Here is a 16,221-nt window from a genome sequence, read left to right as displayed (position 1 = left end):
GCCCTGTCCCATATGTGAAGTGGCCCAGCCACAGCTGCACCCTCCACTCTCCTGCTGCTTACAGGCCTTTTCCACTAATACCTCATGCAGATGGTTTTGAAACCTTTGCCTTGAGTTTCCCAAAGCCAGCCATCAGCAGGACCTGGCAGTTACACCCCTTTCTCCTAACCTTTAGATTCCCCGTTGTCATCATCTGCCTTGTTTCAGTCCCGCATCACTGATTGTGCATGATCAATCTCTAGAGGTTTTGCTTCTATGTATAACTCAACAAGCTGGCATAGAAACGAGGAAGACATGCTCCAAAATGAATGCACATCCAACTCAAGGTCGCAGCATTATGAAGACGGGCATATTGCAAACATTGCCTTCATCTAAAGTGATTTATGTAGTGAAATACCCCTATTGCTTCTTCAATATCCAAATGTTTTTCTAAATGCCATCATCTTATGATGACTCTCCATGGACTGAAGAGACAGGGGAAGATTACCTGATTCCAGGAGTGTCCAAATATTCTGCATATTCCCAACATTAAACTAATGAGCTTCTTTATCACTACTTTCCAATGTAATCTTCTAATTTTTTTCCATGAAAAACCTTTGTGGTGTGTGACCAACCTGCTCCCACAGAGCTGAGCGAAGAAGAGCCAGAAGAGTTCAGTTCCAGACACAAAGTTAGAGACATTCACTGCTGTTAGAGTAGACAATTGCTGATTGTAAGCAGAGAAGTAATTATGTGATGCCTTGTAAGCTTCTGCTATATTAGGAGATAGCACAAGAAGAATGAATAATATGAACCATTTTCCTAATGACTAGATCTGGAGAGTTTTCCCATTACAGAAGTTGTCAGGTGCATCCTTACCCAAAACACCCCCTCCAAGGATTACTGGGGTCCTCATTCTGGAGAGCTGTTTCTTAAATTTTAGACCTCTGTATGACAACTGAAAACGCTGTCTGTTGCAAAATGAAGGAACCTGAAAAAAGGCTTAAGAGGATCTAAAAATATGAATTAAGAATGAGAAGACAATCACTCAAGGCTCTACATGTCTGAAAGTTGAGGTTGCAGAAGATACAGGGGACAAAACATCACACATGCTGGGCGTGTTTCATCTAGTTCAAGAACAGTATTTATTCCCCAGATGTGACCTTGACTATGTCTCAAATTATAAATTCAGCAGGGACTTTGGTGAATGTCCATTTCCTTAAATTCCTCCCCCAGGTAGTGATGAGCCATGATACAGGCTTTATAGACATGCTGTGATTGTAAGAGGTGAGACCATCAAGCCCTGGTTGATCACCATGTTAATGAGGGAGAACTGATGGCATACTGAAGTAAGGGAAACCAGATGGATGAAAACCAAACTATCCCTTAAGGGAAACTTGATTCCAATTGTGCCAACACAGGAAATAAGCACAGTTTGACAATGTGAAAATAAACACGATTTGTCATTTTGCAGCATCTGAACGCTTCATCAGACAGAATGACTATCTGTTCTCAGAATTGCATCCAGTAAAATTTGGCATTTCAGCCCTCTTGTAATGATTGATAGACTGGCAGCAAACTGCCTGAATGAGCAGCCTTAGTACCAGTGAGTGTATGCCAGGGTCAAGAGCACTGGGGAGAAAAGTAGGTTTGGGTCCAAATCTAGATGCATCTGAATCGTAGCTAGCACATAGGCCAGCACAGCTGATTTCCTGCTGCTGTCTAAGGTGTTGGAGCTATGATGGCCACCGTGTAGTTACAGCTGTGAATAACAAGTCTCTGATGCATTGTGCCAAAAGCACTATTGATAAGTACCTCTTTAAATTAAGGCATTTGGGATCAGAATGTAATAAAGAGAAGGAAACTCCTTGGAGATGGACTTGCTGGGTGAAGATGATCACCTGCGAAGCCGACGCCAACCCCTGACGTGTTAGACCAATTTTAGCCAAGGTAGAAAAGCCAGCTACAAAACTCTAATGGGGGTTTCTAGCCAAGCTCCAAATCGTTTTAAAAGAACTATTATATGAGCCACCCAGAAGCAGCTTTGGCAAAGTAGCAGTGGAGCAAAGTATGGAAATAAGCAGTGAGACAAATTTCTGGGCTGCCGGGCTAAAGGACTGCCACATGAGATGCGGGACGAGACGAGGTGTGAAGGCAGAACACAGAAAGTGTGGGGCGTTGTGGTATATAGAAAAGCAGACATAGAAAAGTGAGTTAACAGCCCCATGACAGCTAGAAACATTGACAGTCTCTTGGGACCGAGCCAGGCATGGGAACACTCGCTGTGGCAGGGCTAACAGCTCTGATTCTAAAAAGTTCCTCAAACACCGTAACCAACGTTGCTCAAAAAAAATCATGTTATACCCAGGATACGGAATTGCCCTTATATTCCTATGCAGATACAAAATGCAACCTGAACATCAGGGCTGAAAGCATGTCAGTGATTCTTCCTAGAAAACAGATTCCTTCCCTCAGTAAGGTCCATAAAAAGGAGCAACAACAAAAAAAGACTAAAATAAGCTACAGAACCCCCTAAAGCTTCCCCCAATTTGCTGTCGAAGAAGCAGCACAAAAGGATATAGTTAATAAGGAAAAAAACTGCAAATAGTAGTAAGAAGGCTGTCAGCATTGTACGGGAGTTTCTGGGGTGGAATAATCCATTACACTATTTCATCTGCAGCTTGGCTAAGGAAAGGCAGCTGGGAAAGGAACAGGAGCATTGCTGAATAACTTCAGTCATGACTTCTGTGGCCAAAATGCTGGCTTATGAGAGGAACACTCGAAGAAAATGGAAATGAAGTAGCACAAAACAACGTGTAACATACAATCAAATCTTATCTACTTTGCTGCTGTCCTACATTTCCCCAATACTATTGGTATTCACTGTGGCAGTACAAGGACACTTAGTACTTTTGGCAGCAGTTTTGTAATGACTGAAGAGAATTCAAAGGACAGCAGCCAGACACTGTGATGTGTTTTATTAGCTCCCAGATGTGCAGGTGAGGTGAATCTTCGGGAAATGAGTTTCGCTGCCACAGATTTCCTAACATCACTCAAGGTCTCAAATAAAATCTCATAATGGAACAAAAGGCAGTCGTAGAATTTTAAAGAAGTCCTTGGCAAAGCGTCATTTCTGCATCTGTTCATGTTGTATACAGACATACAAATCCACAACATCTTTGATATTTACCCAGCTGAAAACAGAAGGTCGGCTGCTGAGGCTGTGTATACCCACGTGAATTAAAACCATCCGAGCCTCTGTAGGCACTTGCCTGGATGCCTTCTGGTGTAGGTACTCCAGGATCTGGGGATGCTTTACTAGATTGTACACATGGTATTTGGTGCATTATGTCCTGGATTGCAGAATGAATGAATTTGCTCAATGGGCAACTAGAAGTGACCACGCAACAGCAGATGTCTTCACCACACAAGTGAGATGTAGTCTCCTATATGCCTAACTTCTTTGGGCAGTGGTGAGCATCACCAATGTCTGGAGGACATCGGTTAAGATGCCACATGTGGGCCATGGGAAACTCAAGGGTGTTAGAAAAGAACAGGGTGGGTCACGACACAAAGGCCATCGTGCCCAAGCAGGAACCTCGCCGGTTGCTATTTAGGGCTTTGAAATCGGCACCCAAGTCAGCAGGGATGGCTCTTCAGAAATGTGGAGCATGAACTCTACTGCATTGTGAGACTGTTGCAGAAAAAAGCAATGCAAGAAATAGAGCAGCACATCCTTCGTTCTGCAGGGGTACAGCGAGAGGAGAAGCTGTGAGCTGCCTCCGTTTCCAACAGAGAGGGCTTTAGCTGGGAATTGTAGAGCACCAAGAAGAGGCAACAGGATGTGACAGTGCAGACAGGCTGGTGAGAGGAGATGATAATGTCCTGGAGTAAATACTGGTGGCATAAGGCAGTCTTTTTTCTCATAGAGAGTGTATGATAAATGCAGAGTGGAGCATTAATTACTATAGGGAGGTAAGAAAAGTGGAGTGAGGCTAATGGTAAAGCAACTGGTAGCCATTCACGTGGCATTGAGGGGAGGGATGAAAAGCAGTGAGCAGTGGAGCATCTGCAGGCAGCACCAGGGGGGACTGCAAAAGGGGGAAATTCATGTCATAGCAGAAGATAGAAAAATAAGAGACTCGAGGAGGAGTTTTACTTTGCCCACCAGACAATTGAAAATAGATCAAAAGCAGAACCCAAAGGGTTTGTTAGAGCTGACAGCTCTTGAGGAAGAAAGTGGGGCAAATTTCATACATTTCAACATTTTTAAATCATTTTCTTTTTGCCCAGAAAGTAAAGTAGGAGCAAAGAAAGGGAGAAGACCCGATTCAGATATCACCATTAGTAGGTGAGACACAGCTCTGCGTCCACAGCACTGACACCAGAATCTGGCCCTTCATCCCTGCTCCTTAAAAGTTAGCAGTTCAGCTCCCCACAATGAGAAATAAGTGAATTATCCATCTTTTTAGGTCCCCAGCATTTTTCTGAAAACAAGCCCTACCCTGGCAAAATATGACAATAACCCCAGGTACCAGCAGTGCTCCTCATCAAATTCACCTTTGGGAGGAAACAAAAATACAAACTGTCAAATGGACAAAAATCTCCCTGACTGTCAGGACTCAGGAGGTGTCAGCCAGCATCTGTCTCAAAAACAAGCTATACTTCCAAGTTTCCAGCTTCCCCAGGATCTCGCAACAGCCAAAGGCAGACACCCAATAAATGGGTATTTAACCTCCCAAGGCTTCTAGCTCTGCTGGCTCCATCCTCTTGGTGATGAAGGCAGCGGTACAGCAGCAATGTGGGGTAGCAAATTCACGCGGGGTGTGTTTTGCACACGACCTGCATCAATACTTCATGATTTCTTCTGCAATAACAGCATTAAGCATCCTCTGGCAGAGGCTCACAGGAGCCCTGCTTGCTCGAGTAACTTAAGGACAGACCTGTGAGATTGTCAGCAAACAGTGGGAGACAAATCATCAAACTCTGGACAAATTAACATAGAAAGTGTCGATTTACAGGAAGAAAAAATCTAATTCTATTCCCTGTGGGCTGTGTGGAGAGGCCCAAAATTGCCCCTGTTTGACCACAGGGCAGGTTTTGAAAGTACAAGGAGGTGCACCACCCATTCCTCTTTACAGAGGTTATCTTATGACTAGAAATGAAGAGAAAAAAAGGTTAATTCAGCAGCAACATTTGCCATTGTGTGTCAGCCCAGTGAGGCAGAGGGGTTGTGCTGGTAGAAAATCAAAGAAATGAACACAGAGCACTGATAGATGCTGTACTGCAAATTTTGCGGAGAGGAACGTTTTTGGCATGTCTGCTCTCCTTTGCTCACTATTGCTCAAATCACACTGCAAAAGATTTCAGAACTTGTCAGCAGAGAAGTCTTCCTAAGGAAACGACCACAGAACTGCTTCTGTTCTCTCCTGGCAGCGTCCGGCCCTGACACGCTCTCGCTCACTATAAATAGAGGTTCTCCACTTCTGTCAAGGGAAGCGCAAAGCCATGCCATTAAGGAAACCCAGTCCCGTGTGGCTTTGCTCAGGTGGACACTGCCTTCAAGCAACTTCAGTTACAAAAGCCCCGCTCTGCCTGTAAAACAGAGGTACGGGCTGTGGTGCTGTTGGTCAGACTGCTCTGTGCTGATAAGTTCTGAGAATTTGTCATCAAAACACTCAGATATTGCAGTGTTGCAGTAAATCAGGCTAATGGTCCGCTCTAGAACCGAAGCACAGTGTTTAATCACAGAATAAATGCAACAGGCAGAGCCAGTGGCCCAAATTTCCAGTGGTTCCCTGCTAATCGCCTTATGTTTAATACACAGCCAGCTCCTTGAAGCTTGTATCTGTTGTAACTGGGAACACATGCTGGCAAATGATCTTGAAAACCATTTCCTTACATATCTTCAAGCCATCCCAGAAGACCCCCATTTGCGGGAAAGAAATCAGCTGCTCAGTGTGGTTTGGGGCTGGCCGGGCGCCTGGTGCGCCTACCTGCCTGCAGGTAATCAGTGCAGCCACACAAGCACTCCTGCCCTGACATTCATAGCACTCATTCCATCACCAGACCCTCCCTAAGGAGAAAAGTCTGCCTAACTCTATTAATAGTGTGCACGGGTGTGCTCTCGGTATCTGTAGCTGCTCAAGACCTACAGGAATGTGGCACGTTGACAGGAGAGAGTTTGACCCAGGGAGGCAGCAAATGCCTGGTGTCCTGTGAGAAAACCAGAAAGGCTTCTCAAAGAAATCCCCAAACTGCTGTTACCCTGCACAGTCTTACCACCAAAGGCGGCCGAGATGGCTGGTAGATGAAATGGTTAATGAAGCAACAGCTCTACAGAAGCTGTTGATGGAGGAGGCAGCAGCTAGACCCATCTATCCTCATGTGTCTCCCACCGCTATCAGATATCGCCTCCCGAAAGCTCGTGCTCAGAGCCGGGAGACGGAAATTGCTATTGACAGAAGTACCCCGCAGACAAGGTCCTCTGCTGCAAAGCTGCTAGCATCTTGCTTGGTGGAAACCTATTTTAAATGACAACAGAACGCTATGTTTTGGAAAGACCTCGCTGGGTACAGTTTTCAGGATGGGGGGGGGGGGGCGGGGAATAAAAGTACAGCCTTGACAAATATCTTCAGACATTTAAGCACTCTATCTTCCAGTGCTGATTTGTGCAAACACTTCCAGGGCATCGGGGAATGTTGTCACTGACAAATACTAACCACGGGAAATGGCTGTTTGAAAGAAATGGCCGATAGTATGACCAGCAATGATGAGATCATGTAATGCATCCGACATTAGGAAAAGAAGTTTAGTCAAGCTTGCATCCTACAGCATTAAACATTGCTCACAGTGATCAAAACATATAACCCCATCGAACACTTCTGCAACAGTACAGGCAGCTTTATTGAAGGATTATTTGGGAAAGAGCAAGGAGAAGGCGGCATGTCACCATAATTTGGGATCACTGCTTTGATTTACTGTTGAAAACTCTGTGTACTTGAGATCCCAAACCCCAAAACAAAGCTTAATCTTGATTAGGCACTACAGTTCCCCCCCTTATCATATTATCTGAGTACGTCACATTCTGATTATAGGTATCTGAACACTTAGTGAGGTTGAGAAGTGTTAACCTTTGTAGAAGAAGCCCTTCAACACAGAGCAAAGCCGAGTCAGAAACAATTTGCAGTTTTTAAATGCCAACTAAGTATGCTGCAACCAGTGGGAAAAAAAGATCTTACAGCATCAGCAACACTTCAGAAAATTTGCCTCTTCCTTATCATTAACCCAGATCCTGAAATCCTGGCTCTGAATGCAGAATGAAGTTATTATTATGAGGAGAAAAATGCATTATAATATTTGTATTTCTAAAAGCATCATTTAAACATATCAGTAATCATTCAAAGAAAGGCATAATACTTACAGCATCTCGGTGGGACGTTATATCTTACTCTCAAGAGGTATCCAGAAGTGCTTCTCAATATTTTAGTACCTGTTAGGCAGTGATTGCAGTTTATTTATCTCTCTCTAGTGGATACAGAAGTACAAGTTAAATATTCCATCTTCTCCTCCAAAGGATTTAAGGGACTGTATCCCCATTCCCAGGCAAAGAAAAAATCACCCTTCCACGTCACATCCTGGTGTGGAAAATAGCCCGTGGGTGCCTTTACTGAGTGGGAACCAGTGGCCACATTTGTCTATGTATTTTTTCGAGGCATCCTCCATGAAGTCTTTGAGAAGAGCTTCAAGGAGTTCTGACCTTGTGTAGATGCTGTAGAGTGGTTGTTAGTGAATTTAATACGAGCATTTCCTTTTTTCTTTTGCACTGTTTTACATGCTAGGGCATGGAGCTGGGTATTCCACCAATACTCAGGGAGGGGGGGGGGTGCTACTTCTGTATTTACGTACAAGTAAAACTGTACTTTTAAAGCTGACCACCACATCAATAGCTTCCAGCCCAGCTACTTTTAATTTTTCCCAAATCTGAGTTTCAAAGTCCACTGTTACAAAAAAAAGGTACTGTTACATTTCCTAGCAAAGTTTTGTTGCTGGTACTTTGGGGATTTAAAGACCCCTCAATACACTGTAGATTAGCAGAGTTCTTGATAGCAACTTCAATCCTCACCAAGAATTTAATAAGCTGTCACTGAGATATGACACCTATTAAGTTTATGGAAAAAAATTATCCAGTCTGTGGCTGCTGTTAGTTATTAAATACTGTAGGCGCTAAAGAGAACCCTGATCCATGATCTTAACAACAGCAAAATTATTGGGAAGAATATTTTGGATTCCCAGGCTTTGATACATGTCCAAATTTCACAGCCATTTGTGCTTTCTATGAAAATGTTGGCCAGAACGACCAATCATTAAATCCCTAAAAACTGGAAGTGGGAAGGAACTCTCTAGTACCATTACAATTTTCTCTTTGGGGCTGATTATCTTTTTCCACGTCTCCTAGACTTGGTGATATTCTTCTATGTGAAGGACCGTGGGTATAAAGGAGCAGGAAATGAAGGTCTCCAGCCACAACACGGGAGAAGCCCAGACGCTAACACAACCCATCCTGTCCTGCTGGCACGTTTCAGCCCTGCAGCAGGAGGGATGGCTTTGTGGCCTTGTTGTAAGAGAAGCTCTGCTAAGGGGCCCATTTCATTCAGAAGTTTAATAACATAAGGCCATTTTACAGAGGCCAGCCCCCCCATCAATCCGTCAGTACTCTGACACGAGATGCTTGGGGAACGTTTCAGTCTTGCAGACTTCTTGTCTCTTAATTGAGTTTCTGGAAGCAGGACATTTATATGGGCTGTCATCCCTGCCCGAGCTCTGGTGTCTGACAACAAGCAGCAGCAGTTGGAGAGAGCTCCCACCTGCTCACATGGAAGCTGTGGGAGCTCTGTTACCTGTGAAACCTCTGCTTTTCTATCAGCTCTGGAAAAATTAATTAAATTAAAAGTTATTGAAGAAGTACATACAGACAGAAAGACAAACCCGTCTATATCCACAAAAGCAGGGAGTCCTTGAAAAGCCTGTTTCTGTAGGAAATTAGGGTGAGAAGATGATTTAACTTATTTGTTGAATAGGAGAGAAAAAAATCATACTCTGAATGTATTTCCTCTAAATTAGCCCACCATAGTGAAGAGGCTCAAAGAAATGACCATCCAGTCTCAGGGGCCCTATTACGCTGGGAGGAATTTAATTTCATTGTGTGAGCTTCCATAAAAATAAGCAGTGGGATCTTTAAAAATCTGAATTTCGGATTGCCTTGCTGGAGAGCCACAAGGAGCAGAAACCAGCCGATGGCAGTGGGACGCACGGGAGGCAAGCGGCAGGAGCAGCGCCCGGCTGGCAGGCTCTCAGCCGCCTCGCGGGCAGCACCAGCGTGTCACTTCCACACCCAACGTGAGCCACTTACGTGTTGTTCACAGCCTTTGAAAAGCTGTGCGGGGAAAGCCTGAGCCATTCCCTAAATTAGAGTAGCTACATCATTTGCTGGAAGAATTAAATGCGCTGTAGTAGCAAACCTGCAGTTGACACTCACAGGGTGCAATTGAAATCCTGCGGATTAGTAATTCTTTTGAGATCTTTGTAATCATTGGTAATAGGTAGTGAAATAAATCCACAGTTATATCCTACAGACTGCAGCTGTGCTTCTGTTAAAGCAGTATTAACTGATGGTTTTTAAATCCTTCTGCCAGCTAGAGCTGTAAGCACCGAAACTCCTGTGCAGAGGATAACTCATCCTGGGTGATGTATGCTCCTGAGCACGAAAGCGCTGGTTAATGAATAATGAAAGCACCAAGGCAGAATCACACCTCAGGGCTTCTCTCCTGCAGGAAGCTCTCTGGGGAGACCTCCCCATGCAGCTCACTGCAGCAGTAGACTCAGCTTGCAGCTGAGACCGGCTGCAGCGAGGTACGGTCGTGACAGAAAGTAATAAAAAACACGGATGCAAACCTTTATGCAGATGGACAAAGTGCTGAACTTCATCTTGTTCAGCCAAGTGGGGGGTTCATCCATCCGATTCCGGCGTTGCCCCATCAGGTCTCAGGAGTGCTCACGGCCTGACTTGCTGCACAGGCGCCCAGTTAACTAAGCAAATAGGCCATTAGGAAATGAACCAACCTTGAGGGGGACAAACGGGTTTAAATTACGGCAGAAAGAGATTTACGGACTTGTTTTCCAAGCCTAGAGAGTAATTGAAGAGGCGTCAGACAGTTCAACACCCAGCAGCTCTGATAAGGGACAGCAGCACCTCACTGGGGACCAGGACCATACAGCCTCGCCGTGGAGCCCCAGCCCTGGAGCAGGGACCTGGAGTGACAGTCACACCAGGAACAAAAAGCAGCTTTACAAACTTGGTATCCTTGCAGAATAAGCAGGGCACTAAGAAAGTAAAGCACAGAGAGATTAAAAAACATCAAGAGAATTATATTAGTGGCAGACCTCAGAAAAAGAACATAGGAATCCTGGCTCTCCCTTCCTGCAGTTAGGCTTCAGGCCAACCTGCCCAAAATTTATGCCCCAAGAGATGGTTTCTTGATGGCATAAAAGATCAGTGTCGAATCAGTTGCATACATAAATTATTCTCCACAGGAATAGGAAAGGGAAATAAAGCAGAGCTGGCAGAAGCCCATCTACCTGGTTCTCTTGCATATGTGTTATGTTTGCTTTGTTTTCATTTAGGAATCTACAAAGGACATTGCTTCCGAATCAACCACTTCCCTGAAGACAATGACTATGACCATGACAGCTCAGAGTACCTTCTCCGTAAGTTGAAAAGTAATGCGTGGTACACAGAACTAACAGATCAACAGACTTGCCTGGGTGTTTCTTCTGTAGAGCCCAGTCAGGGTCTTATTTATTGCAAGGGCCTGGCCCTACCTCAGGGTCCTTCATTTTAAGGGTTTCCTTCATCCATGGGAACTCAGACAGTTGTGGTGCCCAGTCTCTTAAAATTATATGGAAATATTCAAAATGAAAACCACAGCTGTCATTCCCAGATTAGAGAGGATATTTTACAGAGGGAGCGTTTAGCTGGTTACTGTACTAAAATTGGTTTGAGGAGTGGGTTCCTGCCCATGGGGAAGCTTTTCCTATTGCTTAAATCTAGCCCTTATGCAAGCCTCGTCCTTTGCAGCTGCTCTGAGCTACCTCTCCATGCAGTGAAATTACTGCATTTTAGGAAGGAAGCTGAAATTTCTTCAGATAACAGCAAAATCTCAATATGAATGTAGGCTGTGGTTTCTCTGCATGGGCAGCTGGCCGTTGGTGCTTTGTGCCAGTGTGAAAGCCCTCACATAAGTCATTTCATCCACCAATCTGGTGCTTGAAATAAGGGCAATTGTTCTGTCTTTCCCCCAGCGACCACTCGCTCAGTTGATATGCAACGTCTTGGAACCTGAGTGTGAAACTTCATGAATCCTGCAAAATTTGAGTTAGATTTCCCCTTCCCCTTGGATGCCTTGCCTAGTTGTTTCTTTCGTACAAAAGAGCTGACCAGCAGAGCTGAAAGCAATGCCTTTTACAAGAGAAAGAAACTGCAGTTCACAAGGTGTTGGGAAGGCTTCAGGGAGCAATGAATGAGGCTGCTGGCTGAGACATCCAGCAAAGCAAAATGCTCCTCAATTACACTGCTATTAATTACCTGAAACACCACTTAGAGAACCACTCTGTCCTTCTGCTCACTTCTGGGAAACAACTTCAGGTTGCTAAGACAAGAAGAAAAAAAAAATCTCTCTGAAAGAGTCTGCTTACCAGAAAACCTGAATCTTTTTTCATCTTTACTCTTGTCAATTTAGATCAGCCATAGTGCTTGGGTGACATGATTTCAGTGCTTGGGCGATGGCAGACTAGCAGAATATGAGCACGGCTGCATTTATCCTTCATGTAAAGCCTTGCAACTAATGTGAAATTGATGCCAAGTCAGCTTTAGGAAAGAAACATCATTAGTAAAAGGACTGCAAAGGAAAGATGAATTAAGTAGCATCTTGATAAAAGTGTATTATGCCTTCTTTATTTAGAGAAAAGATAGAACTGGGAAAAACAGTCTACAGCTGCTCAGTGAGACAAGAGATGAGTAAATTGTTTGTAAGTGTACTTGTGACTGATGATCCTAAAAGCTGTTTTCAAAAGTGGCTATGTGCAAGCCTTAAAAACCAGTTGGCCCAACCCTTTATGTCTTCTGCAAAATCAGGATCGAGGCACTCCACCCTCAGAGGGGAGCTCACCCTCTATATTCTGCACAAATAGGATTCCCCTGCTTTCACTTCTGGAAAGCAAACTCCTGCTTCAATTAAAATGAATACAGTTGATTTAGAGATTGCTGAAAGGTTATGTACCTAAATCAAGAATAAATGAGCTCATATGTATGTGTAATATGGACAAAATCATTGTCTAATGAGACACAGAGGTATTCACGTCCCGTTTACAGGAGACACAATGCCCTCCTTCCCATTTTTGCCCTCTGCACACCTTTGCAACCTGCTGTCCCTGTATCAGCCACCAGGATTTTTAGCCATTCCTTGGCATCAGTCTTTGGCAGTGTCATGGTGGGGGCAACACTTACCATTCACCTGAGAGAGGTGAAAGGGAAAAGTGTGGCTCAGATGAAGTCACCAACCCTGTGTGCATCTTGTGCTACTCAAAGGGCAGCATGCGGGCTCTCAGCCTGCTCCACAGATACTGAGCTAACCTAGACTCCAGATAAGTGTAAAGAGATGGAGTTAGCAGAACTGAGCCCCAGTTCAAAACCCTACTGAAATCAGTGAAAAAATGCCTGATTCCAGGAGGCTTCGGTCCAGGGCGTGGGTAGGAGCAGGAGTCTGGATTTTGCTCTTTTCAGGCTGCTCCCTGCAAAACCAAAGGAACGGGAGCCACGGTGACTACAAACACGTGCAAAGAAGCTTTAACTCCTCCTGCTCAGCGCCCTGGGTCGCCTACCTCCTGCTTTCGGAGGAGAAGGAAAGCGGGAGGAAGGCCAGCGCCCGCAGCCCTGCAGGCTGAGCGGCAGAGCCCGCTGCGGCGCTTCCCCAGGGGTGTCACAGCGCAGAGCCCCACACGGCAGCCGATGCAAACAGACAGGACGGTAAACAAGGGGGAAAAAAAAGCAGGGGAGAGAGCAAAAACCAGATTCCCTTAATGTTTTCTGATGTGCTGTCATTTTATTACCAGTATTGGGAGAAATATGTAAATTCCACATGGTACCTATGGGCCTCCTTTTAAATTTCAGAGCTAAAAGTCCCCATTGTACCCAAGAGAACGCTGTATGTTTTGTTTCTCTTCACATTAATTACCTAATACAGAAAAATTATCTCTGGAGCATTTTGCTAGATGTAATACAACCCACCCAGTATATTTGGCATGTCTGGGAAGTCCCTTCTGACAATATCACTGAAGCATTTTAGGAAAGCCCTTTAAGTTAACTAAAATCAGTATAAAGAGCCTGAAGATAAAATATCAGAAAATACCAGAAGGAGTGGCCACAGCAGATTTTAAGCCTATGCAGCCTTTTTTCAGGACACCGATAGACAGTGATTTGGGGTGCCTTCATGTCAGGGAGCATAAACAAAGTCTGACATCAAATCTTTTTCTAATAATTGCCTCTGAAAACCGACCAAAAGTCAGAGCACCGTTACCTCCGACCGCACGCAGGGGTACGCCCAGGGCAGCAGAATGGGCTCTCGGCCCTCAGCAGGATTTGATCAGTGACCTCACATCCTCGTTACTTGGATGTGCCAATTATTGCAAAACACTCCCTGAGTAATAACGCATCTGACGGAGCTGGGTTTAGCTGCGGTCAGAACATGCCCCCTCGGTAAAGGACGTGTGCAGCGCCGTTGCCAGGTTTGGTAGGAGATGTACTTTTCTCGCTGTTGCAGATCGATACAGGCACAAGCTTCCCGGGCAGGGGCTGTCTTTTTGCTTTATCTTTGCACCATCCTAATGAGCCCTGGGCCTGTCGCTCGGGCTCCTGGGGGCTTTGCAGCGCACACAAAAGCAATGCTGTTATTAAATGCCCAGCCCTGTCCCTCTTGCAGTCAGCGGGAGTTTTGCCACTGGTCACCAGGGGAATCGTTAGAAAGCAATTCACTAAATTGGGAACGCCACGGCCATCAAAAGTAAGATGAGAAAGCATCAGCTGTAGCATCTGGCCGTTCCTCCCCGGGAAGCAGCGCCGCTCGCGGTGCATGGCACCCAGGAAGATGGCACCCAGGAGAGGCCGCACCGCTGATGCTCCAGATGGCCTTTTTTTGGCAGTTTGCTCCTCACCGTGCACCCAGCCCTGGGGGTCCCCACATCCTCCCAGTGTGCCGTGAGGTTTGCACCCCTCCCTGACACCAGCCTCTGCCCCCCAGCCCCGAGCATCCCTCCCTTGCACCGCTCCTGCTGCCGTTCCCCCACATCTCACTCCCGGCTTTGGGGCAACCCTGCTGCCCACAGCACTGTCCTGTACCTGATCACTTCTTCAAAAACATCCTCTCCACACAACAAGATAACCCAGCTCTTCTCCGTGTAACAGCATAACCCCTTTCAGGAGCTCCTACCAGGTTTTCCCCCTTGGTTTATAGAGCACATTCTCCTCTCTTCTAGCACCTGTTCATCTTTCCTCAGTCCTTTTGTTCCCTCCCTACTGCTTCCCTTTCCATTGTTGCCTAGTCTAGAAATGACCTGACTCTGAAAGCTGGCCCAAAGTGGTGGTTTAGGTTTTTGTGCAGGGATTTTATAGCCCATGCTGATGAATGGACTGAAGCACACAGAATTTTAAACGACTTCACTTAGCTGTCAGGGAACTAAACACAAACACCCGGCATACACTTGTTAAAATCTCTTCCATAGAAATCTGAAAGGTTTTGAAGTCCTAAATACTCAGCAGGAAAAGAGGGGCTGTTAGCTGTGCTCACCTTACGGGTGTACCAAGCAGCAGATCCTCTGCCGAGGCCGTCCCCAGACGTTGCAGGGTTCGCAGCCAGGCCATGAATTTTTCAGTGCCGCTCCCTGCATGATGCTGGCACTTGCTGTCACTTACCAGCAATGTTCTGGTGGCATCACGGTATGACAATAACACTGGACTTTCTCCTAGAAGCAAAAAAGATTAAAGGTGTTCAACTGAGAGTACCCCCGCAACATTGGCCACCCACCTCGGCTCCCAAAAACCTACCCAGAAATGCAGCATCTGTGGTAGCTGCAGCAAAAGCCAGGGGTTTGGAGACTTGGTCATCTCTGCACTAGCACCTGAGGAGGCATCTGAAATGATTACTGTCTGTCATGTTTTGCTTCCTATCTCCTCTTCAGGCATCGTCCGTGCCTCCAGTGTGTTCCCCATCCTGAGCACAATATTGCTGCTGCTGGGAGGGCTCTGTGTCGGAGCAGGGAGGATTTACAACAGCAAAAACAACATTATCCTCAGCGCTGGGATTCTCTTTGTTGCAGCAGGTATGTTCTCCTTAAATTGAGTCCTTAAGAAGTGCTGCCTTTTGGGAACTGAAAATGCAAAAGTGCAACTTGGTGGAGAAGCCACCAGCCCAGCAAGATGCCCAGCATGGCCTGGCCAGGGGCAGGAACCCAAAAACACCAAGGGGCAACCAGTGCTCCGAGCCCAGCTGGGAGGAGAGATGGAAGGACACTGCCTCACATCCATGGCTCTTCTTCCACTCCCTGAATTTCCTTCCCAAAGCCTAAATTCTTTCAGGGCGTTCTCATTGCAGGTGGGCATCGCGTGATCCTGCAGCTTTACGCTGCTGATCTGCTGATATAAAAATCAGGAAATCCCGTTTGTGTTGCTCACTCCTGATGAAGGCAAGCCCAAGGAAAATGAGTCAGATCGAGCTTTCAGGCTGGGCGCAAGGCTTCAAGGACGGATGCTTCCCATGGAAAAGCTCATGGGCAGGTCTCTCCCAGTATCCCTTTCCTGGAACAAGAGCATGACCAACATCATGCTAGGCACATTTCTTAAGAAAGAAATGTTTTCAAAGCTCTACAATGAGCAAATTCTAGAGAAGCTTTTAGTTTTCTTGAAAAAGAAATTCCAGGAAGCTAAAGCCAATAGCTTGCAGTTTGTACACTACGTAAAAGTTATTGAACATTAGATAACTAAATAAAAACCTGAATCAGGCAACTCTTACAGCCAGGACCTTTTTTTTCCTCTTATATGATGACAGATAAAAAAATCACCTGTGCTAGGTGAGCATGTTTTTCACACTAGAAACATCTGAGAGACTCGGGCACATTGTTAATAGCCTTCCC

General features: G+C 45.5%; 1 protein-coding gene across 1 annotated transcript in view; it reads left to right on the top strand.

Annotated features, from left to right (window-relative positions):
• The window catches only part of CACNG4 (calcium voltage-gated channel auxiliary subunit gamma 4), a 41,327-nt gene that overhangs the window by 20,638 nt on the left and 4,468 nt on the right, over window positions 1-16,221 (top strand). Inside the window, exons 2-3 of the mRNA XM_048064602.2 lie at window positions 10,663-10,746; window positions 15,271-15,411. Coding sequence (XP_047920559.1) covers window positions 10,663-10,746; window positions 15,271-15,411 — 225 coding nt within the window. The remainder of the gene's footprint in view (window positions 1-10,662; window positions 10,747-15,270; window positions 15,412-16,221) is intronic.

The sequence above is a fragment of the Anser cygnoides genome, chromosome 19 (assembly GCF_040182565.1).
Source record: "Anser cygnoides isolate HZ-2024a breed goose chromosome 19, Taihu_goose_T2T_genome, whole genome shotgun sequence".
Lineage (NCBI taxonomy): Eukaryota > Metazoa > Chordata > Aves > Anseriformes > Anatidae > Anser > Anser cygnoides.
Note: the sequence above shows the minus strand (reverse complement) of the source record. Positions and strands in the feature narration are given on the sequence as shown.